This window comes from Mytilus galloprovincialis, chromosome 12, assembly GCF_965363235.1.
Source record: "Mytilus galloprovincialis chromosome 12, xbMytGall1.hap1.1, whole genome shotgun sequence".
In the NCBI taxonomy this organism is placed as follows: domain Eukaryota; kingdom Metazoa; phylum Mollusca; class Bivalvia; order Mytilida; family Mytilidae; genus Mytilus; species Mytilus galloprovincialis.
In genome coordinates, this window is record NC_134849.1 from 69,654,737 (window position 1) to 69,682,728 (window position 27,992).

General features: G+C 33.8%; 1 protein-coding gene across 1 annotated transcript in view; it reads right to left on the reverse strand.

The window, feature by feature from the left end:
- The window catches only part of LOC143054684 (uncharacterized), a 72,234-nt gene that overhangs the window by 23,209 nt on the left and 21,033 nt on the right, over positions 1-27,992 (reverse strand). Inside the window, exons 3-8 of the mRNA XM_076227706.1 lie at positions 19,540-19,608; positions 8,591-8,642; positions 6,063-6,305; positions 3,627-4,115; positions 1,979-2,085; positions 172-625 (exon numbers count right to left, since the gene is read on the reverse strand). Coding sequence (XP_076083821.1) covers positions 172-625; positions 1,979-2,085; positions 3,627-4,115; positions 6,063-6,305; positions 8,591-8,642; positions 19,540-19,608 — 1,414 coding nt within the window. The remainder of the gene's footprint in view (positions 1-171; positions 626-1,978; positions 2,086-3,626; positions 4,116-6,062; positions 6,306-8,590; positions 8,643-19,539; positions 19,609-27,992) is intronic.

A 27,992-nucleotide genomic window follows, 5' to 3' on the forward strand; every position in this document is an offset into this window, starting at 1 on the left:
AAACTTTTATCAATACCTTTGCATGTACACATATAACTTGGCGAAATTTATTTTGGCGATTTAGTTCTATCCTCGAAAATAAGTGAAAATTTACACTCCGCGAAAATAACCCTCTTTACAGTACATGTCACACAATATCAAAGCTTCCATAATAAGTATTGACATAACTACCTGTCACAAAGGACCTCATAACCTCCACCATGAGTAAGGGGTTGATGATTACGAAATCTTTAAGTTGTGGAGTATCAAAGTAAACAATTTTCCCCAAGGAGTGGTGGAAATTTAGGAAATCTTTAAGTTGGTCAGGGGACAGTACAGACACCTTGCTTATAGCATTCAATTCTTCTACATCCTTCAATGACAAGATTTGTTTTCCCTCTGCCACCAGCTCTGCAATCTCAAGTTCAAGGGGGACACAAGCATTGGGCATCTTCTCCCCCCAACAAGGATGTTCAAACGTAAGTTCTGTGATGGCTTTCTTCAGGACTTCAATTTCTGTATCTGTGTTATCCCTTGCATTGACAAATATCCGTTGTGTTAGGACTAGGTGATTTCGTCCCTCGTGGTCCTTGAACAATTCCTCTACTCCATTGTACAATTCCTCACGTCTGGACTCCACATCATCCTTAAACAATGATAATTATAGATATGACGTTAAACTTCCTTTTAAAATTAATTTTTCTAAATGATGATATTGAAAATACCTCGGACTTGACAACAATAAAATTGAGAATGGAAATGGGGAATGTGCCAAAGAGACAAAAACCCGACCATAGAAAAAAACAACAGCAGAAGGTCACCAACAGGTCTTCAATGTAGCGAGAAATTCCCGCAACCGGAGACGTCCTTCAGCTGGCCCCTAAACAAATATATACTAGTTCAGTGATAATGAACGCCATACTAATACATGTTTTCAGAGTACTTATTTACTTTTTTTATATAATACACAGGTTTACAAGATACAGGAGAAAACTTTCCCTCATGTTCTATTTTTGACCATGACGTCATTCTTGCATGTAAACTTAACTGATATGGGCTGCAGACAATGAACATACTAGTTGTTGTGTGTGGCCTGCAGACAATTAACATACTATTTGTTGTGTATGGCCTGTAGACAATTAACATACTATTTGTTGTGTGTGGCCTGCAGACAGTTAACATACTATTTGTTGTGTGTGGCCTGCAGACAATTAACATACTATTTGTTGTGTGTGGCCTGCAGACAATTAACATACTATTTGTTGTGTGTGGCCTGCAGACAATTAACATACTATTTGTTGTGTGTGGCCTGCAGACAATTAACATACTATTTGTTGTGTGTGGCCTGCAGACAATTAACATACTATTTGTTGTGTGTGGCCTGCAGACAATTAACATACTATTTGTTGTGTGTGGCCTGCAGACAATTAACATATTATTTATTGTGTGTGGTCTTAATCGTACATGGTAGAGTACACTAACCTGGAATATTTGTTGTACATAATATTCTAGATTGGTGTTATCTACTCTCAATACAGTTAAATAACATTGAAAGTGGAAATGGGGAATGCGTCAATGAGACTACAACTCGACCATAGAGCAGATGGTATTCTAACGTTACATTAGCGTTACCGTAATAGCAGATCTTTAATTCAAACAATTTTGTTTCAGTCAAATGATTTAGTGCTTGATAATTGTAAATCATGTGTTTATTGTTGATAACTGTTGACTACTAATGTTCTTTTGTTTTTAATGATGTTAGGCTGCTGTCTTACTTACTTAATACCAACACAAATATCTGCTTTTATTCATACGAATCAATAGAATGAATAAATTATGATCCGTTGCACAAGACTTTTGTCATGAGTTAAAATTTACTATGTCTTATCTAAGAAAGAATAAAAGACAATCTAAATCTTTAGTTAATAACTATAAATAAAGAACTGGACACGGGACAAGATTGACTTGATCAGCCTCCTGTTTTAAATAATTTACTTACCACTGGTATTTTGTCTTTATGGGTGGCAACAAACAAGATCTTTGGAATGCCTACATATACCACCTTACAATACGTTAGGATTGAGTTAACCCAATGTTGAAGGAATACTGAAATATAAAAAACAACAACAAAAATGAAATAAAAGTTTAATACAAATAGAAACTGATATGACATAATTGATAGTGATAAAAACCAAAGAAAAAAACATTTTATTAGGGAGCAAATTGACAGATAATTTATTTTTGATGACGGAAATCCATTTGAAATAAAATACACCGACTGTCCCCTGCATAGCACATATTTCACCTTGGCAAGGTCCAGTGGCATTTTAAAAAAAAAATAACCTTTTTTTTGTTTTTTTTTACTTTTTAGGTTAAAATTTTTTTAGAAAACACAGACTTGAATTGAAATGTAAAGCTATTTTAGATATATTTAATATTTCAAAGGGGCATGAATGCTTAAAAATAATTAATTGGCACTGATTTTAGAAATTATCTACAATACATTTCTAGTCTATTATTAATATAATTTTGTAATATATATCATTTATTAAGTTTTAAGGTGGTACCCAAACCTTTCACTAAAATTAATTTGACTCGTTTAATTTTCATAAAATTTTAACAAAGTATTTACTCTGACCCTCTGACAAAAATATAAAAATTTCAAAATATTTGAACCAATCGTTTTATCAGAAAAATTACACTGGTTGTATAGCAGTTTGACAAACACTAATTTTGATCATTAAGAAGCTTAACATTAATATTCCCTTAACAACACAACGTAATTAAAACATTTAGCAGATTTTACAGAGTTATCTCCCTGGACTGTTAGGTACCACCTTTATGTTTTTTTTATCACTAGTATTGTTTTTGTACAGCCCTATTTATAATCAATGAATGATTTTTTTCATGAAAATTCGAAATTCAAAGTTTCCCTTGAACAACATAAACATGATCAACACAGATAACAAAGCTACGGTTACTATTCAATGGGAGTCCGGATATTTTTCCATGTCATTTCGGTCATTTTTGTAATGATGTAATATTATCATGATGCACAAAAATGCATGTTTCTGAGGGTGACAAGTCTTGCACAAGGACAAGTAAAGACCTTATCTGTGAAATATTAGTTCAAACAAGTGTAACTGTACCTTGAACTATCAGTAACAGTGATGTATTTGAGGTACAAACTACACGAGGAGACGTTTGTTGTTGTGTATTGCATCTCTGAGGTCATATGCATAACCCTATAAATTTGCATAAATTACAAGAGGAATAATTACGTACGGCATGTTTCATCATTTTGAAATAAAGAGTTATATAAACCTATTAATAAACTGTGTTATGTTTCTTTTTGTATGTACATATATCATTTATGTTGTTCAAATTGTTGCTGTTTAAATGAGTGTAATTGATTACTTAATACACAACAAGTATGGGACAGTACACTTTGCAAAAATTTAAATCACAGGTAAATTCCAACTGATTATTGGGAAAGCTTTCATTGTCTTCACAATATTAAAGTAAGTATTGGCACAGTAACCTGGACGCCATGTTTTTACTGATGATAAAGTAAATGTTTTTTTTAACATAATAAACAAAAAATGATGTTCAATATGAGTCTTTGTATTGTAACTAACATACAGTACCTGCTGGGGTTGGTGTCATGTGCTGTCCTGGAAAACACAGAACATCTGGGATTACTTCATGTAATCCTTTGCTTCCATCGAATACCACAAGAAACAAAGCTCTGAACGTCATGAAGGTTTGGTGTGTCGTATAGTAAACATACTGTCCACCAAAGTCCCAAAAAATCAGTCTTCCAACTTTCATCTTGTAGTTTCCACTTTTAAGGACTTTTTCCATTCTCTTTCTTATTTCTTCTTTTGTCATTTTCGATTTCATGTGTGTTTTTAACTCTGGTATTCTCTTGGACTCACTGTCAGATATTTGAGATGACAAAGGTTTGGCTGCTAGGGGCTGTTGGGAGGGACCAGCGGTCATCACTTTACTATCACTTCTAACAGGTGAATCTGGTAAATGTGGTTTCTTTGGTGTTTTTTCTTCTTTTCTTTCATCCTCTTCTACTGAAGTCATCAATACCTTATTGTAAACCACATCTAAAGCGTCATACGTTTCTGTAAAATATTATATATCACTTGAACAGATAATATTCAAAAATTATTATTTTGGTTTAATAATGTGCTGTTGTTATACTGATACCATCTTTTTAAATAATCATCAAAAGACATGCTCAAGGCCAAAAGCATTGAATGATTTTTAACAAAACCGTAACATATGCCTCAACAGAATAAATAAGGTCCCTATATGTATATGTCGTACTGTCAAAGACAAAAACTACCATTTTGTCTGTTTTATTTCTGTGTTTTAACTTTGAGCAGGAAATTCAGGAATGAATTTGAAGCTAGAAGCCTCAGGTATGATTTAAGTTCAGTTTAAGAAGAAGAAATATTTAAAAAAAATTACAGACAGAACTCCAAGTTTATAGGTAACAAGCAGCATTCTGTGAGTATTGCATGGCAATACATAGTCCCCTACCAGTTTAAAATTCATTGTATTGAAACAAAATTCTAACTTGATCTATAACTTGTCATAATGTAAACTATTTAACAAATATCAAGTCAATAAGTCCAAGGACCATTTATTAATCTGCACTCAATCATTAGACTGGAAAACAAATTAAACTTGATCTGTAACTTGTCATGATAAAACTATATACCAATTAACAAATCAATACCTTCAAGCATAACGAAAAATAGTGCTGAAAACTGATTGTTTGAGTGAATTTTCTAAGTTCAAGGACCATAACTCTGCACAAAATCATCTGACCGGAACAAAATTCCAACTTGAACTGTAACTTCTCATGATGAATCTATATACCAATTATTAAATCAATATCTTCATGAATGACAAAAAAAGTGCGGAAATAGATTATTTTACTGAATTTTGTAAGTCAAAGGACCATAACTCTGCAAAAAATCTTCAGACGGAAACAAAATTCAAACTTGATCTGTAACTTGTCATGATAAAACTATACACCAAATAGCCAATCAATATATTCAAGCATGGAGTAGATAATTGGGGAATGTGTCCATGGGATACAGATGATACCCCTGCTTGCATATAACTTTAAAAAGGAATATAACTCAAGAACTGTAGAAGTGACGCTACCCAAATTTGTACTTGATCTGAGTTTTATGGTAATAAGCATTGTGCATAAGTTTCATAACATTTGGTTGAGGCAAACTAAAGTTTAACTGAGAACAGAAACATATATTTCAGGAATTTTTCCAATTGTAAAAGGGGCATAACTCTAGAACGGTAAAAGTAACGTTACTAAAATTAAAACTTGATCTGTGTTTTGTGGTAATAAGCATTGTGTATATAAAGTTTCATAACATTTGGTTAAGGCCAGCTAAGTTAGAGAACAGAAATAAATTTTGTGATGTACGCACGTACAGACGGACAGGGGTAAAACTTAATGCCCCCTTCACAACGGCTGGGGCATAAAAAGTGTGGAAAACTGATTTGCCAGACTGACCGATTGACAGGCAGACGAACAGAGTGCAACCTGAAGTTCCTTTTGACTCCGTCGGTAGGGTACTAATAAAGAGCTATGCAATGAGTACATTATAGTATATCCTTTTGAACTTGCTGTAAGAATCAAATATTATATGCAAAAGTTTTTTTGTTTTTTGTCAGAAGTCAGTATAACGGCCCTGTAGAAAAAAAATGCACAACAATATCTTAAATCGGTTAAGGCATATAAAAATTGCCAATAATATGACCATTAACATGATACAAGGACAATATCTCTGAATATCAGACTAGAATTTTGTTTGAATCATAAGAGAAACTACATTCACCAATCCCAACAATAGTGTTATTGAGTTTGTATTACCGTTTAATTCGTTCAATAAGCCGCAGGTTTTTTCTACATGATCTATGTCTTTGTCTTTTCAAGTTATAAAGATTACCTGATTCTGAACCTAATAGAGAAGTTGAAGATACCAAAGAGGAATTCAAATATAAATGAAAAGTTTTAATGTTGTAGATCTTCTTACCAGGATCAATATAAATCCAGCTTCTAGTCTCAACATCAAGGCCACAGCGACCTTCTAGTAGGGAAATTCCATCGGTAGGATGTCTTCCTTCTGGGACGACATCACCAGCTAAGAGCTTAACAAGACTTGATTTTCCGACCGCGAACTGGCCTGTTACCATACAGCGCATGTCATAGGAAACATACGTCCCACTGCCAAGTAACCTGTTTAACATAGTGGACTTTGTCTGTGTGTGGATTGGATCTGTAATTATAACTTTTTCTATAAAAATATCATTAAGTCTAAGTTTAATAAAGATTTGTTAACCAATTTAAAAGTTTGTTTTCAATATTTTTCATTAACAAATCATTAAAAGTGTATGTCAAACATGGATTGATTGTTGTTTGTGTAACGTCCAATTATCTATAAGGTCACATGATCCCAAGTGTCTACGACTTACGGTTTCTGATTTAGAGTGGCCAACCGACTTTGTTTAATTTTCAAAGGGGAATAACCCAACCAAGGAGTCTTTGAATCTTTTCGGTTTAAATAAATCAAATTCACAGGGTGAGTTCTTGAACAAATTCTACTCATCGGTTTTGGTCTTCCTATGACAGTTAAGGCATTTATTTACTAACAAGATTTTTTGGTTTGGGTTTTGGGCAGATAACTCTGGACTGACAAAATTTTTAGACTCACAGGATGAGATCCAGATAGGTATTTGTGATAACATTATTAAGTATGAACCTGATTGTGATGTCTTACGATTACAGAGGGAAATTGTGTCAAAGTTTGGCAGCAGAATGTTAACAATAAGAAGAAATACAGTAAGGTATTTCCCTTTTGGAAAAACATAGACATATTATCAATATTAACTTTTAGTCAATTCTAATAATCAATGTTAATATATACAGTAATTATTCGGTGAAAACTCTTCAAACTATTGACGATTGACTTGTATTAACCTGACTTTGTATATGCACAATTGAAGACAAGAAGTGGATGGAACCAGGTGTCAAGTGTGTCAAGCCTCAAACTTGTATGACAGTTGTCACAATTGAATACAAGAAGTGGAGGGAACCAGGTGTCAAGTGTTTCAAGCCTCAAACTTGTATGACAGTAGTCACAATTGAATACAAGAAGTGGAGGGAACCAGTTGTCAACTGTGTCACGCCTCAAACTAATGACAGTAATCACAATTGAATACAAAAAGTGGAGGGAATCAGGTGCAAAGTGTGTCAAGCCTCAAACTTGTATGACAGAAGTCACAATTGAATACAAGAAGTGGAGGGAACCAGGTGTTAAGTGTGTCAAGCCTCAAACTTGTATGACAGTAGTCACAATTGAATACAAGAAGTGGATGGAACCAGGTGTCAAGTGTGTCAAGCCTCAAACTTGTATGACAGTAGTCACAATTAAATACAAGAAGTGGAGGGAACCAGGTGTGAAGTGTGTCAAGCCTTAAACTTGTATGGCAGTAGTCACAATTGAATACAAGAAGTGGAGTGAACCGGGTGTCAAGGGATATAGTTACGATACTGTTGTCAGGTCATTAAAGATTGCATATTTTGGCGTTAATATTGATTCATTTATAGGGTCTTTGCATCGGAACTAAAGACATTTTTTATTAATAAACCAGTTGTTGGCATGACACAGGTTATGTTCTTCTCATATATGTTATGATGGTATGATACTAAACCCCTCAGGGGGAGGATTGTGCCTGATATTCATATGATGAAGACATAATTTTTCAATCAGTTTAATTGAAGTCCGGAGCTGGCATGTCAGTTAACTGCTAGCTATATATATATATAGTAGTCTGATGTTATTTATGTATTATTGTCATTTTGTTTATTTTCTTTGGTTACATCTTCTGACATCAGACTCGGACTTCTCTTGAACTGAATTTTAATGTGCGTATTGTTATGCATTTACTTTTCTGCATTGGCTATAGGTATAGGGGAGGATTGAGATCTCACAAATATGTTTAACCCCGCCGCATTTTTGCGCCTGTCCCAAGTCCGGAGCCTCTGACAGGCCTTTGCTAGTCTTGTATTATTTTACTTTTAGTTTCTTGTGTACAATTTGGAGTTTAGTATGGTGTTCATTATCACTGAACCAGTATATATTTGTTTAGGGACCAGCTGAAGGACGCCTCCGGGTGCGAGAATTTCTCGTTGCATTGAAGACCTGTTGGTGACCTTCTGCTGTTGTCTGCTCTATAGTCGGGTTGTTGTCTCTTTGGCACATTCCCCATTTCCATTCTCAATTTTATTATCCTATTACTCATAATAAGAAAGAAATTAACATTACAAAAAATACTGACTTTTTTTCAAGTAGTCATTGAACCATGAAAATGAGGTCAAGGACAATGGACAGACAGAAACTTTGGTCCCATAAGGCATCTATATACAAAGTATGAAGCATCCAGGTCTTCTAGCTTCTAAAATATAACGCTTTTAAGAAGTTAGCTAACGCTGCCGCCGCAAGATCACTATATCTATGTCGAGCTTTCTGTGACAAAAGTTGCAGGCTCCACAATAAATTACCTTCTATCCTTTGTCCGGCAGTCACACCTGAAGATTTCTCTGACATGACAGTCTAAAAAATGAGGAATATGCAATGTTAATATATCTTCTCTCATGTCACTCGTAGAACTATTAAATTTCTAAAATATTTACCCCGAAAATTAAAACCTCATTATGTCGTAGTTGAAGGTAATGGACCAAAGTATTTGACTTATCCGAGGTTCAACTCATCTGAGGTCGAGTGTGTTGTCATAAATTTGGAATGCATGAAATAAGTTATGAGATGTGTATAAAATAGATACTTTGAACAGTGTGCCTTTTTTTCAATATGACACTTGATGATTGTGTATTCAATCTCCATGTTTTTTGGTCTTTCATCATAATTAAACACACAAGTACAGACACAAATCATGTACAAACAAGAGGCTGTCACAACGACAGCAAACCGGATTTATTAATATTTATTTGTGTCCTGGCAATATCACAAGAACCATTACTGATGAATGGTGAAAGTGAAAATCGTCAATATCAAATTTGACCTCCATTTTGTCAACAGTATCAACATATTAAAATTTGAAAAGCTTAGATTGAATGGTTCATGAGTAAATGCAACAACGTGAATGGAAATAAAATTGAGAATGGAAATGGGGAATGTGCCAAAGAGACAACAACCCGACCATAGAAAAAAAACAACAGCAGAAGGTCACCAACAGGTCTTCAATGTAGCGAGAAATTCCCGCACCCGGAGGCGTCCTTCAATGGAAACACCATTTTACAATCTTTCAAGAACCATAACGCCTGAACGGTAAAAGTCAAAATCGTCATTATTGAAATTGACCTCTATTTTGTCATTAGTAACAACATATAAAAATTTCAAAAGCTTTGGTTGAATGGTTCATGAGAAAATGCACGGACACAACTGGAAACACCATTTTTCAATCTTTCAAGAACCATAACTCCTGAACGGTAAAAGTCAAAATCGTCATTATTTAACTTGACCTCTATTTTGTCATCAGTAACGACATATTAAAATTTGGGAAGCTTTGGTAGAACAGTTCATGCGTAAATGCACGGACACAACTGGAAACTCCATTTTTCAATCTTTCAAGAACCATAACTCCTGAACGGTAAAAGTCAAAATCGTCATTATTGAACTTGACCTCCATTTTGTCATCAGTAACAACATATTAAAATTTGGGAAGCTTTGGAAGAACAGTTCATGCGTAAATGCACGGACACGACTGGAAACTCCATTTTTCAATCTTTCAAGAACCATAACTCCTGAACGGTAAAAGTCAAAATCGCCATTATTGAACTTGACCTTCATTTAGTTGTCAGTAACAACATATTAAAATTTTAAAAGCTTTGGTTGAATGGTTCATGAGTTAATGCACGGACAACATTTGATTGCCGCCCGACCGACCGACCGACCGCCCGCCCGCCCGCCCAGCCGCCTGCCCGCCCGCCGAGCATCCCCATATCAATAACCTACATTTTTGTCACAAAAATGCGGTTAATAAAATCAATAGTTTACACCAATACATACAAACGAATTTTCTGAGTCCAAGGACCAGAACTCTGCACCAAATCAACAGACCAGAACAAACTCTGAACTTGATCTGTAACTTGTCATGGTACAACTATATACCAAATATCAAATCAATATTTTAAAGCAAGATAAAATAAAATGCTTCGCTGAGCGCAGCATGATACAACCGCGGAGGTCGAACCGTGAACAGTTTGGGCAAGTTTGGACAAGTTTGGACACAATATTCAAGGTTGATACTGTCTGAATTTGGATTGTGATCAAATTTTTGACATAACATAGGTTTCTGACACAAACAAATGTGGTTAAAGATCTTAAAAATTTAAAATGGGACATTTAATTTTCCTAGAATGGTCTGATATCCAAAATCTAACAACATGGTTAGATTCAGCATATAAAAAAAACACCAAAAATTTTATTTTAGTTGAAATTAAATTTTGTTTAACTTTGAACCCTTCAAACCTTAAGTACCGGTCTTTGTAAGAATCATGCAGGTTCCTGTTGATGGGCGATTCATGACCCATCTTCAAATGTCTTTATATTTTGTTTATGATGAAGGTATGGTATGAAAATAAGTTTTCTGTATTAATTTTTTCTTTTCAACCTTGGTTGCCATGGAAACCATCCTTACAAAATTTTGCCTAAATACGTCCATAAGTAGCCTTTGAAAATTGAAATATAATGGATTTTAAAGAACCATAGAAATAAAGTTAATCACTACAAACAATATGTATATTTACAGTATTGACAAACACAACCCCAAACTATACAAAAACATTAAAATTTTGAATTTACTAAATAGTTTGTTTCCATAGCAACCATTTTAAAATGTGTTAAAATTTGAAAATGAAAAATTTCAAAAACTTTAAAATTTTAAATCTGTTTATCTCCCAAGACCAACAATACCATGACATGTCATTGACAAATTTTGAAAGACCACATTCTATATATTAAGAAAATAAAAAGAAAGCTGCGTTTTTTTTTTTTCTTTAAAAAAATAATTTTAGTCAAAAATTGTCAATTTTCACCAAAATTCAGATTACCAAACAGATGAATACTGAAACATTTTGAACTTAAAAAGCTAAAACATTCCATTTATGAGTGCATTCCTGACACAAATTTGGTAATTATAAATGAGAAACTATGATTGATAGAGATATTTTTGTAGAGAAGTACATTTTTTTCTTTCTGGGCATGGTGCCCCCCCTTTTTTTTCAAAATTCAAAAAAATATTAAAAAATTTAAAAGATGGAATTCAATTGTGAACATTTTGAGCATTAAAACATGAAATTTCTTCAAAGGGTGAAGGCAATAATAGAACCCCCTACACCATTTTTATATATTAGATTTTTTTTTAGAAATGGGGAATGTGTCAAAGAGAGAACAACCCAAACAGAAATTTAAAATCTTTAGATGCTATTTCATGGTCTTTAAAATTGACTCTAAAGAACCTGAATCGATCACCTGTAATTTTTGGTTAAATCTTGCATCAATGATTATTTGTCCCTTCAATATATATCAATGAGTGGCTTAACAATTCCATTTAAATGTTCTTTGTATCTGTCGTTTATTCTTCAAAAGCAAAAAATGAATTTTACCCCTATGTTCCATTTTAGCCATAGTGGCTAAGTTTCTTGAAGTACAAGGAAATAAAAAACTAAATTGATACAAGATTATAACTCCCAAGTTGGGCTGAAATTGATTAAGCATATTCAGAAGAAGATTTTTTTTTTAAAGGAAGCAAACTAGATGAACAAATTGTGAAAAATTTCTTTAAAGGGCTATAACTCCATAAGGAGTCAATTGACAATTCTGGTCATATAAACTTATTTGTAGATCCTACTTTGCTGAAAGTTGTGCTGTTAACAGTTTATCTTTGTCATTAATAATATTCAAGATAATAACCAAAACTGCAAAATTTCCGTACAATTAACAATTTAGTGGCAGCAACCCAACAATGGGTTGTTAGATTCATCTGAAAATTTGCTCTTAAAAGGCTTTAGTGTTTGAGATATGAGCTACACACTGCATTTTACCCCTATGTTCTTATTTTACCCATGGCGGCCATGTTTTTTTACAAAATAGAAAATAGAACACAAACTTTATTCTAGATATCCTAAGGATCATTCAGTTTATAAGTTTTACTGGAATTGATTCAGTAGTTTCAGTGGAAATGTTTCAAATATTTTACACCGGAAAGACGACAACGGAAGCAAAGTGATGGCAAAATTCACAGTTCCTTTGAAACGGTGACCTAAAAAAACTACGTCCGTTCTATCAGAAATAAACTGAAAATAAAAAATAAAAAATGTGTACCATCGAGAGCGCTAACAAGGCCACTTTCCATAAATTTTAATATTTTTAAGGGTCATAACTCTTTAAAAAAAAGTCAATTGTCCATGATTATAGAACTCATCCGAGATATTGTTGATATTAATCTAGTGTATAAGTTTCATTAAAAATCTGGCAAGAATTGTACATGTGGGAGCGTTAACGGGGCTATTTTCCATAAATTTATTATTTTCAAGGGTTATAACTGTTTTTATAAAAGTCGATTGACCACCAATATCTAACTTGTTTGAGATATTGCTTATAATAACCTAAAGTATTAGTTTCGTAAATATCTGACATAATTTGTACATGTGCGAGCGCTGCAAGGACAGCCAGATGGACACAAGGACGGATGGCAATCAAAATTTTAAGCAGACCATGTTTAAACAAAAAAAATTAAGTTCTTATTTCATTTTTTTTTAATTGAAAATTTTTTGGTCGTATATTGGTATCACGTTGGCGTCGTCGTCCGAAGACATTTGGTTTTCGCACTCTAACTTTAGTAAAAGTAAATAGAAATCTATGAAATTTAAACACATGGTTTATGACCATAAAAGAAAGGTTGGGATTGATTCTTGGTGTTTTGGTCATAACAGTTTAGGAATTAGGGGCAAAAAAGGGCCCAAATAAGCATTTTTCTTGGTTTTCGCACAATAAATTTAGTATAAGTAAAAAGAAATCTATGAAATTTTAACATAAGGTCTCTATGACCACAACAGGAAGGTTGGGATTGATTTTGGGAGTTTTAGTCCCAACAGTTTAGGAATTAGGGGCCAAAAACAGGTCCCAAATAAGCATTTTTCTTGGTTTTTGCATAATAACTTAAGCATAAGTTAATAGAAATCTATGAAATTTTAACACAAGGTTTATAACCACAAAAGGAAGGTTTGGATTGATTTTGGGAGTTTTGGTCCCAACGAATTAGGGGCCCAAAGGGTCCAAAATTAAACTTTGTTTGATTTCATCAAAAAATTAATTATTGGGGTTCTTTGATATGCTGAATCTAAACATGGTCAAAGATTTTTGATTATGGGCCCAGTTTTCAAGTTGGTCCAAATCGGGGTCCAAAATTATTATGTTAAGTATTGTGCAATACCTCTGCGGTCGTATAAAGCTGCGCCTGTGGAGCATCTGGTTTATTTATAAAAATACTATTTTTGATATAACAAAAATAAAAAAATAAAAGATTTTTTTTGTCTTAAATCAGTGGTTTTGATAAGATAATAACACTCTGTAAAGATTAGACAAATGGGACAGTTTTAATCTTGGTACAGTGTTTCCAATTTCATTATCTATGGAAAATACATTGCCTTGTATCGTTTCTTTTGTGGACTAGTATACTATTGCGCAGAGTCAGATTATGTTCACATAATGGCTGTTACTATTTACCTCCCATGTAAATCGACATGTATCGAAACCTTTATTCAAACACTTATTTGTCACTATGTCGATTTAACTGTGCTAAAATTGAAATTGAAGAAGAACTACAGAACCTTTCTTTTTATTCTAATATATAATAATCTAACTTATCTAAAAGATTTGAAATAAATGCGGAATGTGTCCATTGGACACAGATGATGCTCCCGCTTCCATATCATAAAAGTTATAAACCGACATGACTGAAGACACTTACCAATTGTGTACTAACTTTTATGGTGATAAGAATTGTGTAAAAGTTTCTTAACATTTGGTTGAGGCAAACTAAAGAAAGAAATACAAAACAAAAAATTCAGCAACTTTTTCCCTCTATAAAGAGGCATTGCATAGAACAGTGAAAGTTACACCACCAAAATTCAAAGTTGATCTGCATTTGGTGGTTTTAAGCATTGTGTATAATTTTAATAACATCTGGTAAAGACAAACTAAAGTTAGAGAACAGAAACGGAAATTCAGCAATATTTCTATTTGTAAAGGGGCATAACTCTTGGACGGTTTAAGTGACACCACCAAACTTAGTCTTGTTTTATGGTAATAAGCAATGTGATTAAGTTTCATAACATTTGGTTGATGCAAACTAAAGATAGAGAACAGAAACCAACGTTGGGACATACTGACGGACGGACAAGGGTAAACCTTAATGCCCCCTCCGCCACTGCGGGGGCATAAAAATATGTAAATATAACAATTCATTAAATTAGGCAAAATTCAAGAATAGTCATTGCACATGGTTGTCATAAAGGTTTGAGAATCAAAACAGTATATAATAGTTCGGACCAGCAAATTTTCCTCAGGGCCACAAGGAAAAATTTTTGAGAACCATAAAAAAACGCGATTATTCTGCGGTATACAAATAATAATTCAGTTAGGTTTTAAAAGAAAATAATAGACAAGCTGTCCTTTTCCACCATATACAATAGAAACATTGACAAATTCTTGCACAATTTAATGTAGATCGTTGGTATATATTTCCTTCGATAGAACATGTAGAATTTGTATGCCCCCACTGTAGCAAAGGGGGCATTAAGTTGTACCCTTGTCTGTAAGTACGTCCGTTCCAGAAATGGAAAAAAATGCTGACTTTTTTGTTTCCGTTCTCTAACTTAAGTTTGCCACAACCAAATGTTTTGAAACTTATATACAATGCTTATTTCCATAAAATTCAGAACAGTTAGAATGTTATTGGTGTAACAGGTACTGTCAATAAGTTATGCCCCTTTAAAAATGGAAAAAAATGCTGAATTTTCCGTTTCAGTTCTCTTTTTTTCGTCTGTCTGACATAGTTCATCTTACCCTGACCTCATTTTCTTAGAACATTGATAATGTTAAGTTAATATGATATTTGTATTAAAATCTTTACATAACACTTACAGAGTTTCAAAAGTAATTCAATTATAAAAAAACCAACCACACATTTCAGGGTGAGTCTCCTTGTTTAGCAGATCTTAGTCTAGGGTTAAAGTTTTTAAAGCATCCATCTGTTTCAAAAACCAACAATGAGTTGCATTAAATTGTTACTGTAACTTCTTTATAGCCATTTTGAAAGAGAAAGTATCCTGAGCTATTTTTTTTAAATGTTCATTAAGATTTGTTTTTTAGATAATCATGTTATGCTCATTGTTGAAGGATATACGGTGATCTGTGGTTGTTTATTTCTATGTCTTTGCTCTCTGGCTGAGAGTTAATTGTCGCATTGACAATTACAACACATCCTCTTATCTTTATACATAGACTTACTAGTAATTAAGTTTTGGATTCAACTTTATTCTTTTTCACTGACAGCATCAGTCTTAGACACGACAACGGGTTATGCGTATTACCATTTTTTTTAAACTTCTGAGAAATCTTACATATAAGATTGAAGGGAGGGGGTACATATGCTGCCCTCAACTTTAGAAGTTGTGTTATGCTTAAATTCTTAAAATACTTAGTTCACAAGTAAACACAATGAGATACCACATTTCTTTCAACAAATTTTATAATTTTGAAAAAAAAAAAAAAAAAAAAATCGAAAAAAAAGGGGGGTGCACCATACCCAGAGTGATGATTTTTCATTTTGCACAAGTATATCTTCATTTATAATATGTTTTCGTTTAAAATTAACAAATTTGTGTCAGAATTGCACATATAAATGGAATGTTTTAGCTTTTAAAGTTCAAAATTTTTGATTATTCATCTGTTTATTATTCTGAATTTTGGTGAAAATTGACAATTTTTGACTAAATTTTTTTTTTTTAAGAAAAAAAAAAACACGACTTTCTTTTTATTTTCTTAATATATAGAATGTGGTCTTTCAAAATTTGTCAATGACATGTCATGGTATTGTTGGTCTTGGGAGATAAACAGATTTAAAATTTTAAAGTTTTTGAAATTTTTCATTTTCGAATTTTAACACATTTTTAAATGGTTGCTATGGAAACAAACTATTTAGTAAATTCACAATTTTAACGTTTTTATATAGTTTGGAGTTTTGTTTGTCAATACTGTAAATATACATATCCTTTGTATTGATTAACTTTATTTCCCTTATTTTATATTTTCAAAAAGGGTCTTTTTTCACATATTCAGGCAAAATGTTGATTTGATGGTTACCATGGCAACGGGCATAATACATGGAAAATAAAGACAGAATTTTGACCATCTATCAAAGTTCTTATGATATAGGGCAAAAAAAATTACTTCTGTGACATGCCATGAATCACCTTCTGCATGATTTTTACAAAGACCGGTACTTAATATGTACTACTTTGAAAACAGGGCCCAAAATACAAAATCTCAATGCATAATAAGATTCAGCATATCATACAGCCGCAATAACTCAGTTTTTGATGAAATCAAACAAAGTTGAATTTCGGACCCTTTTGACCTCAATGTAGACCAATTTAAAAATGGGGCCCCAATATCCAAAATAGTTATACAAGGTTAGAACCCCAAAAAAGTAAAGACTTTTAATTAATCCAATTGAAATTGGTTAAAAGAATGTCTTTATTTTCAATTAAAGATTTCCAGCTATTGTGCAATACTGTGCTATTGTGCAATATTATGCTATTGTGCAATACTGTGTAATTGAAGATTTCTTGCTATTGCACAATACTGTGCAATTAAGGTGGTACCCAACACTTTAACTGAAATTAATTTGGCTCGTTTAATTTTCTTAAATTTTTTTTTGACAAAGTATTTACCTTGACCCTTTTACAAAAATATAAAAATTTCAAAAAATTTGAACCAACCGTTTTATCAGAAAAATTACACTGGTTATATAGCAGTTTGACAAACACTTATTATGATCATTGAGAAGCTTAATATTCCTGTAACAACACAACGTTATTAAAACATTTAGCTGATTTTACAGAGTTATCCCCCTGTAGTGTTAGGTAACACCTTAAAGATTTTTTGCTATTGCACAAAAATGTGCTATTGTGCAATACTATGCTATTTTGCAATTGCAGATTTCTTGCTACTGCGCAATACTGTGCTTTTGCGCAAAACTGTGCAATTAAAGATTTCTTGCTATTGCCCAATTCTGTGCTATTGTACAATACTGTGCAATTGAAGATTTCTTGCTATTGCGCAATACTGTGATATTGCCCAATATAATGCTATTGCGCAATACTGTGCAATTGAAGATTTCTCCTTAAAAAAAGTTAAAGATTTTACATTAATCCCATTAAAATTGGTTACAAGTTTGTCTTTATTTTCAATTGAAGTTTTCCTGCTATTGCACAATACTATGCTATTGTGCAATACTGTGCAATTAAAGATTTCTTGCTTTTGCCAAAATACTATGCTATTGTACAATACTGTTCATTCGCGCAATACTGTGCTACTGCGCAATGGAAGATTTCTTGCTATTGCGCAATACTGTGCTTTTTTGCAATATGGTGCTTTTGAAGATTTCTTCTTGAAAATTTTCAAAAAATTTCAATTTTCAAAAACTTATGAAAAAGTATGAAACCCCCAAACTCATTCACAGCCTTCTCCTTGTGGTATGGAACCTTGTAGTACAATTTTATAGAAATATCCATATACTAAAACACAAGTTATTATCCGGAAACTACAAAAATTCTTGCTTTTGGCCCCTAATTCTTAAACTGTTTGTACCATAACCCCAAAAATCAATCCCAGCCTTCCTTTTGTGGTATTGAACCTTCTGGTAAAATTTCATAGAGAATCATCAATTAAACTAAATTTATTGTCTTGAAACCAAATGTGTCTTCGGACAATGCCAACGACAACACCTACGACATCATATAGCATTATGTGAACGTATAAAAATGCTGAAAACTGATAACTTTCCTTTATTGTTTAAGTCAAAGGAACATAACTCTGCACAAATCTTCAGACCGGAATAAAATCTGAAATTGTTCTATAATTTGTCACGGTAAACCTAAAACTGTATACCAAATATCAAATCAACACCTGTAAGCATGACGACAAAAAGTGTGGAAAACTGATTACTTGCATGAATTTAAGAAGTCAAAGGACCTGCCATGTGAGGGACTCAAACTCATAACCGTAGTGTAAAAAGGCTAGTGATATAGTTTATAGCTACATAAAAGGATATTTGCTAAAGTAGGACAAAGTTAATTGTTGGCCAAGCAAAAAATAGTTAATACAATACAGTTATCTTCATTTCTATGCATTCTATACAAAAAAAAATAATGAATATTTGACACAGCACAGAAACAAAAAGAATGTGGTCAAAGAACTGAAAAATTTGAAATTGGACATTTACCTATTATGGTCCAATATCTAAGTACATTGTTAGAAAAAGCATATTAAAAAAACCAAGAATTCTATTTTTGATAAGATACTTATAATTTAAACATTCCTGTTCAAAGGGAAATAACTCAAAATAAACAAGAGACCAAATGGCATAGAAATTAATTATTAATTACACCATTACTGTTCAAAAGAAAATAACTCTAATTCATATGGTAAAAATCACTTTTGTTACTGAAAGGTCAGCAACTCAACAATGAAAACAGCTCAAATCGTGAAAATTGAACTTGACCTTCATTTAGTCACAGGAAACGACATATCTTAATTTGAAAAGATTTCGTCAAAGCTTTTTCATGTTAATGAACGGACAGTGTTCAGCAGCCGTCCACCCACCGCTGTACATCCTTAAATCAATAACCAAAAACAATTAAATATCAAAAATCAAGAAAACTTGCTCTTGTCTTGTTCGCTCTAGAATATGAAATAAAAGACATTTGCTAATTTTATTGAATATTGAAGAAAACACATAATAATAAATTCCTGATTTGAAAAATGACAACTAAGCTTAGTTAAAATCTTGTTAAGTGTGGATTTAGTGCCTCAAATATATGATGTCCAATCAAAATGGTGCTAACAAATAAATTACATTAGAATTTTAAATTGTTTGTTCGAAACTAGTTTTTTTAAGATTTCTCTCCTGATGAATCTTGGTTTTGTGGCATTTGATTTCTATATTTTATATTTCTTTATATTTTATCACTTATTTTCAACTTGATTCATTCTACATGTTCTAAGTGTAAGCATTTGTAACTCTATATCACTATATGTACAAGGCCTCGACAATAACGCTTGTCCGATACCTGTTCACATATCTTACAATTAGTAAGACCAGTAGGAGCTGTAAACATTTGTTACTCTATATCACTATATGTACCTGTAAGTATTCCATCACTTTATACTCTCCCCTTTTGCTTGTTGCTGCTAGATCATATGGAGTCTCACCCTGAAATACAGACAAATCTTTATATTGCTTTCATCTGATACAAAGAAGGCTTCTGTAACACATATCTTACAATTAGTAAGACCAGTAGCAGATGAGTGGTGATTTATTTTATCTTAACAGATGCTAACCATATATATATATATAATATATATAGATTATTTTTCACAATTTTGTGAAGACTTTAAATAGGCTTTTAACTCTTTTTTGTCCTATAATTTTCTTTGCAGTTTGAAGATTGGTAAATGCATCCTTATGTCTACATGAGGGTGTGGAGGACCTTGGGGTCTTCATTTTTAACTATCTTTTCTAATTTTGTGGACACATTATTGACAGTTCTTTATATTTTTAACACCCCAATATTGTTCTCTATTTTTTATATTTCTGCACCCAATTCTTTTCTATTCATTAATTTTTTACCGATTTCTCTCCATTTTCATGATTATCATTTTTTTCTTCTTCAATTCATGATTTTCTAATCTGTAAACCCATTCATACCCTCCTGTATCTGTATACCCCATCTACACTCTCCTATATCTTTATACCCCTTCAACCCCTCCTATATCTGTATACCACATCCACACCCTCCTATATCTGTATAGCCCATCCACACCTCCTATATCTGTTTACCACATCCACACCCTCCTATATCTGTATAGCCCATCCACACCCTCATATATATTTGTATAGCCCATCCCCACCCTCCTATATCTGTATACCCCATCCACATCCTCCTATATCTGTATACCCCCATCCACTCTCTCCTATATACACTAGTAGCCAGATTAAAGTCTGAAACGGTCATTTTGGTCTGATTAAGTCTTGATCGACTTAATTTACCGCTAGAGAAAAACGTTGAGAATTTTCAGACTTTAAGACACAGTTCAGATATGTTGTGTCAAGACTGTTCAGTCATGTCAAGTTAATCAAGATGGAAAGCTCTAGCGTTAAATCAAGTCTGTTAAGACTGTTTTGGACAAATTAAGACCAATCATAAAAAGTAACGTTCAAAACTTTCAGATCGAGTTAAGATTAGTGTGTCAGAATGATATTAGGAGTTACGCCCCTTCATGTGGATGATACATTGTATTATAAATGCTAGAATAAACAAGAGTGCACACACTGAAATGTCTCGCCTTCTTTAATAATCATTGATTATGTTGATACTTCTAAATATAAAGCTTTATTGACTGTCACATAAACTTAACATTAACCAAGAAAACTAAACATTGATCAATGAACCAAGAAAATGAGGTGAAGGCAGTGGCGTAGCTAGACAAATGTTGAAGGTGAAGCCCAAATCGGCAGGGGGTACGGGGGCCGCTCAAGGCCCCCAGTGGGTCCAGGGCAAAGCCCTAGTAGGGGGCCAGGGGGCGAAGCCCCCGGAAGCTCCTGGATATTAGGATTTTAGACCCACAAATATTAACTGAAAATATTGAATGTTAAGGTGTAGTCAAAAGCATTTTTGTTTGATACAAGTCAGATAATTTTGTGAAAAATATATATTGTTCCTCAAAGAAAGTTCAAAACTGTAAAAACCAGGAGATTCCAGTGGGATAAAAAGGTTATATTTGCTAAGACCAGTGTCTCGCCTACTTTAAGAATCTAATAAATGTTTTAAGAACTTTAACTGCAGACTGTATGTAACTGGATGAAAAACTAAGTCCATATATAAGTAATATACGGAAAAACAGGAAATATATTTTTTTTAAATTTCCTTCTAGATACTAGCTTTTGATCATAATCAAGCTTCTGTCCAAGTTTGGTAGAAATCCAGGGTTGTTTAAGAAAGTTATTAAAATTTCAAAAACTTTAACCACACAGTGAATATTTCTGGACGCCGAGGCCGCTGACGACGACGGAATGTAAAGATCGCTATGTCTCGCGTTTGTGACAAAAGTCGCAGGCTCGACAAAAACCACACCATTAAAAATTGTTTGGTGATGAGATGTAAACAATATATTCAGGTTAATATAATGGGTACCAAGGTTAGGGCAGGATGGTGCCTTCAAATTAGTTTAGCCCCGCCACATTCGGTATGTGCCTGTCCCAAGTCAGGAGCATGTAATTCAGTGTAATGGTTGTCGTTTGTTGCTGTATCATATTTGTTTTTCTTTCATTATTTTGTACATAAATCAGGCCGTTAGTTTTCTCGTTTGAATTGTTTGTGTGGATATGAATTATTAAAAGAGTCAAAGCAGGGACTTTCTATACCAACTAGTATAGACTGTCCCTGGTCAGAGTCAATCTCTCTCACCAACAAACTAGAGGCTCTAAAGAGCCTGTGTCGCTCACCTTGGTCTATGTGCATATTAAACAAAGGACACAAATGAATTCATGACAAAATTGTATTTTGGTGATGGTGATGTGTTTGAAGTTCTTACTTTACTGAACGATTTTGCTTCTTACAATTATATCTATAATGAACTTTGCCCATTAGTAACAGAGAACTGTATTTGGTAAAAATTTACATAAATTTACCAAATTAATGAAAATTGTTAAAAATTGACTATAAAGGGCAATAACTCCTTAAGGGGTCAATTGACCATTTAGGTCATGTTGACTTATTTGTAGATCTTACTTTGCTGAACATTATTGCTGTTTACAGTTTATCGCTATCTATAATAGTATTCAAGATAACCAAAAACGGCAAAATTTCTTTCAAAATTACCAATTGGAGGGCAGCAACCCAACAACCAGTTGTCCAATTCATCTGAAAAATTCAGGGCAGATAGATATTGACTTGATTAACAATTTAACTTCTTGTCAGATTTGCTCTAGATGCTTTGGTTTCATAGTTATAAGCCAAAAACTGCATTTTACCCCCTATGTTCTATTTTTAGCCGTGGCGGCCATCTTGGTTGAATAGCCAGGACATCGGACACATTTTTCAAACTAGATACCCCAAAGATGATTGTGGCCTAGTAGCTTCAGTGGAGATTTTGTAAAAGATTACTTAGATTTATGAAAAATGGTTAAAGATTGACTATAAAGGCCAATAACTCCTAAAGGGGTCAACTGACCATTTTGGTCATGTTGACTTATTTGTAGATCTTACTTTGCTGAACATTATTGCTGTTTACAATTTATCTCTATCTATAATAATATTCAAGATAATAACCAAAAACAGCAAAATTTCCTCAAAATTACCAATTCAGGGGCAGCAACCCAACAACCGATTGACAGATTCATCTGAAAATTTCAGGGCAGATAGATCTTGACCTGATAAACATTTTTATCCCCGTGTCAGATTTCCTCAAAATGCTTTGGTTTTTGAGTTATAAGCCAAAAACTGCATTTTACCCCTATGTTCTATTTTTAGCGGTGGCGGCCATCTTGGTTGGTTGACCAGGTCATGCCACACATTTTTTTAACTAGATACCCCAAAAATGATTGTGGCCAAGTTTGGATTAATTTGGCCCAGTAGTTTCAGAGGAGAAGATTTTTGTAAAAGATTACTTTAATTTACGAAAAATGGTTAAAAATTAACTATAAAGGGCAATAACTCCTAAACGGGTCAACTGACCATTTTGGTCATGTTGACTTATTTGTAGATCTTACTTTGCTGAACATTATTGCTGTTTACAGTTTATCTCTATCTATAATAATATTCAAGATAATAACCAACTAGTGTGTCGCTCACCTTGGTCTATGTGACTATTAAACAAAGGAAGCAGATGGATTCATGACAAAATAGTATTTTGGTGATGGAGATGTGTTTGTACATCTTACTTTACTGAACATTCTTGCTACTTACAATTATCTCTATCTATAATGAACTTGGCCCAGTAGTTTCAGTGGAAAATGTTAGTTAAAATTTACAAATTTTATGAAAATTGTTAAAAATTGACTACAAAGGACAATAACTCCTTAGGGGTCAATTGACCATTTCCGTCATGTTGACTTATTTGTAAATCTTACTTTGCTTAACATTATTGATGTTTACAGTTTATCTCTATCTATAATAATATTCAAGATAACAACCAAAAACAGCAAAATTTCCTTAAAATTACCAATTCAGGGGCAGCAACCCAACAACAGGTTGTCAGATTCATCTGAAAATTTCAGGGCAGATAGATCTTGACCTGATAAACAATTTAACCCCATGTCAGATTTGCTCTAAAGGCTGCGGTTTCAGAGTTATAAGCCAAAAACTGCATTTTACCCCTATGTTCTATTTTTAGCCATGGCGGCCATCTTGGTTGGTTGGCCAGGTCACGGGACACAATTTTTAAACTAGATACCCCAATGATGATTGTGGCCAAGTTTGGTTTAATTTGGCCCAGTAGTTTCAGAGGAGAGGATTTTTGTAAAAGATAACTAAGATTTACGAAAAATGGTTAAAAATTGACTATAAAGGGCAATAACTCCTAAAGAAATCAACATACCATTTTGGTTTTGTTGACTTATTTGTAGATCTTACTTTGCTGAACATTTTTGCTGTTTACAGTTTATCTCTATCTATAATAATATTCAAGATAATAACCAAAAACAGCAAAATGTATTTAAAATTACCAATTCAGGGGCAGCAACCTATCAACGGGTTGTTCAATTCATCTCAAAATTTCAGGGCAGATAGATCTTGACCTGATAAACAATTTTATCATTGTCAGATCTGCTCTAAATACTTTGGTTTTTGAGTGATAAGCCAAAAACTGCATTTTACCCCTATGTTCTATTTTTAGCCATGGCGGCCATCTTGGTTGGTTGGCCAGGTCACCGGACACAATTTTTTAACAAGATACCCCAATGATGATTGTGGTCAAGTTTGGTTTAATTTGGCCCAGTAGTTTCAGAGGAGAAGATTTTTGTAAAAGATGACTAAGATTTACGAAAAATGGTTAAAAATTGACTATTAAGGGCAATAACTCCTAAAGGGGTCAACAGACCATTTTGGTCCTGTTGACTTATTTGTAGATCTTACTTTACTGAACATTTTTGCTGTTTACAGTTTATCTCTATCTATGATAATATTCAAGATAATAACCAAAAACAGCAAAATTTCCTTAAAATTATCAATTCAGGGGCAGCAACCTATCAACGGGTTGTCTGATTCATCTCAAAATTTCAGGGCAGATAGATCTTGACCTGATTAACAATTTTACCCCATGTCAGATTTGCTCTAAATGCTTTGGTTTTTGAGTTATAAGCCAAAAACTGCATTTTACCCCTATGTTCTATTTTTAGCCATGGCGGCCATCTTGGTTGGTTGGCCGGGTCACCGGACACAATTTTTAAACTAGATACCCTAATAATGATTGTGGCCAAGTTTGGTAAAAATTGGCCCAGTAGTTTCAGAGCAGAAGATTTTTGTAAAAGCTAACGACGGACGACGACGACGGACGACGGACGACGGACGCCGGACGCCGGACGCCAAGTGATGAGAAAAGCTCACTTGGCCCTTCGGGCCAGGTGAGCTAAAAAGCAAGCCTAATGTCAATTACTTTATCAATGGACGTCTCCTTGTACGCGTGAAGGATACATCTATAGCCCCGAAAATCGTTCGGTTGTCATCGTATAACGCAGATACGTTTTAACCCGGCACATGACACTGAAACTGCGTTGATTCAGCGGTGGAATTGGTCACAGGCATTGTCAATTCTGCGTTGCATTGTAAATAGCAGAACACCCTGCAGACACAATATTCGTCTGCTATAAAAAGAGGGGAAATAAAGCGCTGGTAATGGGAACGAACGCCGAGAGTCTGAGAAGTGATATCGACTCGTTGACTTCTACAACTTTTTGTTTATTTAACCGCACAGTGCCCATTTATTTTCCCCTTCACTTTCTCTCACTCGGAGTCTCCTCCCTCTCTCTCATACCTCTAGCTCGTTTTTTTTTTTTTTTTTATTATGATTTTTTGTTTTTGACAAAACGATGTTGAAGCCTTGGCTTCCGAGCTTCCGCCTAGCTACGCCACTGGAAGGTCAGATGAACCATATGCCAGGCAGACATGTACAACTAACAATGCTTTTATACAACAACTATAGTTGACCTATTGCTTATAGTTTAAGAAAATAGACCAAACACAAAAACCTAACACTGAGCAATGAACCGTAAAAACCAGGTCAAGGTCAAATAAAACCTGCACGACTGACATATAGATCATAAAATATTTCCATACACCAAATATAGTTGACCTATGACATATAGTATTAAATAAACAGACCAAAACTCAAAAACTTAACTTTGACCACTGAACCATGAAAACGAGGTCAAGGTCAGATGACATCTGCCCGCTAGACATGTACACCTTACAATCATTCCATACAACAAATATAGTAAACCTATTGCATAAAGGTATGAGAAAAACAGACCAAAACACAAAAACTTAACTATAACCACTGAACCATGAAAATGAGGTCAAGGTCAGATGACACCTGCCAGTTGGACATGTACACCTTACAGTCCTTCCATACACCGAATATACTAGACCTATTGCTTATAGTATCTGAGATATGGACTTGACCACCAAAACTTAACCTTGTTCACTGATCCATGAAATGAGGTCGAGGTCAAGTGAAAACTGTCTGACGGGCATGAGGACCTTGCAAGGTACGCACATACTAAATATAGTTATCCTATTACTTATAGAAAGAGAGAATTTAACATTACAAAAAATCTGAACTTTTTTTTCAAGTGGGCACTGAACCATGAAAATGAGGTCAAGGACAATGGACATGTGACTGACGGAAACTTCGTAACATGAGGCATCTATATACAAAATATGAAGCATCCAGGTCTTCCACCTTCTAAAATATATAGGTTTTAAGAAGTGAGCTAACACCGCCGCCGCCGCATGATCACTATCCCTATGTCGAGCTTTCTGCAACAAAAGTTGCAGGCTCGACAAAAACGTGTATTATTTTGAATTATTAAACATAAAATCATTCGTTGACTTTTTATTTCTGTTGGTCTTTGTTTAAGGGATTAGAGAATTAATAATATATATTTATATACATACAGTTTTGTTAGTTTGTTTTGTTGTAGAAATAAATCTACAGAATGTATTCGGACAACGACGACGACGCAGACGATGACGCAGACGATGACGCTAACATCATACCAATATACGACCAAAAAATTTTCAATTTTTGCGGTCGTATAAAAATAATAGTTGTGGTTCTTGCGATCCAAAAACCATAATATGGAGAACCCTCTGATTGGCTTATTTATTTTTCATTTTTGTTATTCATCAATCGATTGATCCGTAAACCATATAATATTGAGAACGCTCTGATTGGCTTATTTAATTTTCATTTTTGTTATACATCATACGATTGGATGTAGTTGTGCACCTATCTATGACCAAAAGTCAGTCTGATGACGGAATCAATATCCGGACACCCTTTTTGTCGTTTTTCTCCCAAAATAACTCAATCTGAATAATCATAAGAATGGATGACAAATGCCACTATGCATGTTACCTATAGGACACAGAGGCATGATGATTAATTTATTGTGGAAGGAAGAGAAGCTACACAAAATGAGGTCTTCTCGTTTAATAGTATAGATATCCCAAGTGTGGAGTACTCCGATATAAATATATAACAGGAAAAACATGCCTGAATATCGGTTGCCTTCCCCTTACTTACATTCCACATCAAAATATGTTCGTTGTCAGAACTTCTAAAGAACAGTTGGCTTCAGTTGCAAATATATTGCAAATATATTGTATGCTGGCAGAACAAAACTACCCATACTCGCTGCTTGTTTATGTACCTGTCAGGATTGATTTAGGGGCCTGTTGTTCAGTAGTATGTTGATGTGGTTCATAGCCTGTTATTTCTCAGTTTGTATATATATATTAGATTGTTGGTTTTCCTGTTTGAATTGTGTACACTAGTAATGTTGGGGTCCCTTATGTCCTTATAGCTTGCTGTTTAGTCTGGGTCATAGCCCTAGTATGTGTAAAAGGCAGAACAATGACTTGAATTTGTTATAATCAGGTTGGGAAGAACCCTCCCTAAAGTCAGGGGTTATTTTATTGTTATAGAAAAGAACCAGATGCTCCGCAGGGCGCAGCTTTATACGACCGCATAGGTTGAACCCTGAATGGTTGGGGCAAGTATGGACATAACATTCAAGCTGGATTCAGCTCTAAATTTGGATTGTGATTAAATAGTTGACACAGCATAGGTTTTGGACACAGAATGAATGTGGTCTAATTAACTTAAAATAATTTTTTTGTCTTTGAGCAATCACTATGCTGTTGAATATTAATCCTCTCAAAAAAATGTTTCAAGAAATTTTCTTTTTATTTATGAAATCGATATCTGAAATGAGAAAAATTAAACCCCCCCCCCCACCATTTTTTTTTCACATCCCCCTATCCCTTTTTTCAAAACTGATCTCAATTCAAATTTCTAATGGAGTTTGCAACAATA